The 2,209-nt window shown below is 56.5% G+C and overlaps 1 protein-coding gene across 1 annotated transcript in view; it reads right to left on the bottom strand.

The window, feature by feature from the left end:
* Positions 1 to 2,209, bottom strand: part of SPTBN4 (spectrin, beta, non-erythrocytic 4) — a gene marked incomplete at its 5' end in the record, with an annotated part of 24,226 nt that overhangs the window by 6,617 nt on the left and 15,400 nt on the right. Inside the window, 2 exons of the mRNA XM_014961965.1 lie at positions 1,932 to 2,001; positions 2,149 to 2,201. Of these exons, the coding sequence (XP_014817451.1) occupies positions 1,932 to 2,001; positions 2,149 to 2,201 (123 nt within the window). The remainder of the gene's footprint in view (positions 1 to 1,931; positions 2,002 to 2,148; positions 2,202 to 2,209) is intronic.

Below are 2,209 nucleotides of genomic sequence, written 5' to 3'. Positions count from 1 at the left end.
CAAGGCACGAAGACTCCAAGGAGACACCAAGAAGAAGCCAAGGGGACACCAAAGGGACAACAAGCGGACACCAAGGGGACATCAAGAGGAAGCCAAGGGGACACAAAGGAGAAATAAAAGGGGACACCAAGGGGACACCAAGGGGGACATCAGGGGGGACATCAGGGGGACATCAAGGAGAAGCCAAGGGGACACAAAGGAGAAATAAAAGGGGACACCAAGAGGACACCAAAGGGACACCAAGGGGACACTGAGGAGATGTCAAGGGGACACCAAGGGGACGTGAATTTGAAGGCAAGAAGACTCCAAGGAGACACCAAGAAGAAGCCAAGGGGACACCAAGGGGACAACAAGGGGAAGTCAAGGGGACACCAAGGAGACACGAAGTTGACGGCAAGAAGGCTCCAAGGAGACACCAAGAAGAAGCCAAGGGGTCACCAAAGGGACACCAAGAGGACACCAAGGGGACATCAAGGGGAAGTCAAGGGGACACCAAGGAGAAATAAAAGGGGGCACCAAAGGGACACCAAGGAGACACCAAGGGGACATGAAGTTGAAGGCACAAAGACTCCAAGGAGACACCAAGAAGAAGCCAAGGGGACACCAAGGAGACACCAAGGAGACACCAAGAGGACACCAAGGGGGACATCAGGGGGACATCAAGGAGAAGCCAAGGGGACACGAAAGGGAATTGAAGGGGACACCAAAGGGACATCAAGGGGACACCAAGGGGACACCAAGGGGACACCGAGGAGACACCAAGAGGACACCAAGGGGGACATCAGGGGGACATCAAGGGGAAGGCAAGGGGACACCAAGGGGAAAAAAAAGGGGACACCAAGAGGACACCAAAGAGACACCAAAGGGACACCAAGGGGACACTGAGGAGATGTCAAGGGGACACCAAGGGGACATGAAGTTGAAGGCAAGAAGACTCCAAGGGGACACCAAAGGGAAGCCAAGGGGACACCAAAGGGACAACAAGCGGACACCAAGGGGACACCAAGGAGACATTAAGAGGACACCAAGGGGGACATCAGGGGGACATCAAGGGGAAGCCAAGGGGACACGAAGGGGAATCGAAGGGGACACCAAAGGGACACCAAGGAGACACTGAGGAGACGTCAAGGGGACATCAAGGGGAAATAAAAGGGGACACCAAGAGGACACCAAGGGGGACATCAGGGGGACATCAAGGGGAATTGAAGGGGACATGAAGGGGAATTGAAGGGGACACCAAAGGGACACTGAGGGGACACCAAGGGGACACCAAGGAAACACCAAGAGGACACAAAGGGGAAGCCAATGAGACACGAAGTGGAAGCCAAAGGGACACCAAAGGGAAGTGAAAGGGACACCAAAGGGACATCAAGCACACACCAAGGGGACACCAAGGAGACACCAAGGGGAAGTCAAGGGGACACCAAGGGGACATCAAGGGGAAACCAATGAGACACCAAGTGGAAGCCAGGGGGACACCAAGGGGACACCAAGGAAACACCAAGAGGACACAAAGGGGAAGCCAATGAGACACGAAGTGGAAGCCAAAGGACACAAAGGGAAAGCCAATGAGACACAAAGTGGAAGCCAAGGGGACACCAAAGGGACACCAAGAGGTTTCCAAGGGACATCAAGGGGACAGCAAGGGGACACCAAAAGGACACCAAGTGGAAGCCAGGGGGACACCAAGGGGACACCAAGGAAACACCAAGAGGACACAAAGGGAAAGCCAATGAGACACAAAGTGGAAGCCAAGGGGACACCAAGGGGACACCAAGGGGAAGCCAGAGGGACACCAAGGGGAAGTGAAGGCAACACCGAAGGGGACACCAAAGGAACAGCAAGGAGACACCAAAGGGACACTGAGGAGACACCAAGGGGACACCAAAGGGCCACTGAGGGGCCACTGAGGTGACACCAAGAGGACTCACCGTCGCCGGCAAGGGGCCACCAGCCTCCTTCTCCTGCAGCTGCTCCACGATGTCGGCCAAGGTGGCTTTGCTACGGGCAGAGATTTTGGAGGACAGGGGTGAGGAGTTGTGGGGGGAGAGGAAGTCACCGGGTGGGGGAGGGGGGTGTCACATCAGTCCCCCGGCCACCCACTGGTGACACGGGTGACTCGGGGGGTGTCCCCATCATGGTGCTCACCCTCCACCCTTCCCATCATGCCGCGGTGGCTCCGGCTCGCTGGACTCCTGCCGCTCCAACC

This window comes from Calidris pugnax, unplaced genomic scaffold (assembly GCF_001431845.1).
Source record: "Calidris pugnax isolate Ruff unplaced genomic scaffold, ASM143184v1 scaffold1064, whole genome shotgun sequence".
NCBI classification, from domain to species: domain Eukaryota; kingdom Metazoa; phylum Chordata; class Aves; order Charadriiformes; family Scolopacidae; genus Calidris; species Calidris pugnax.
Note: the sequence above shows the minus strand (reverse complement) of the source record. Positions and strands in the feature narration are given on the sequence as shown.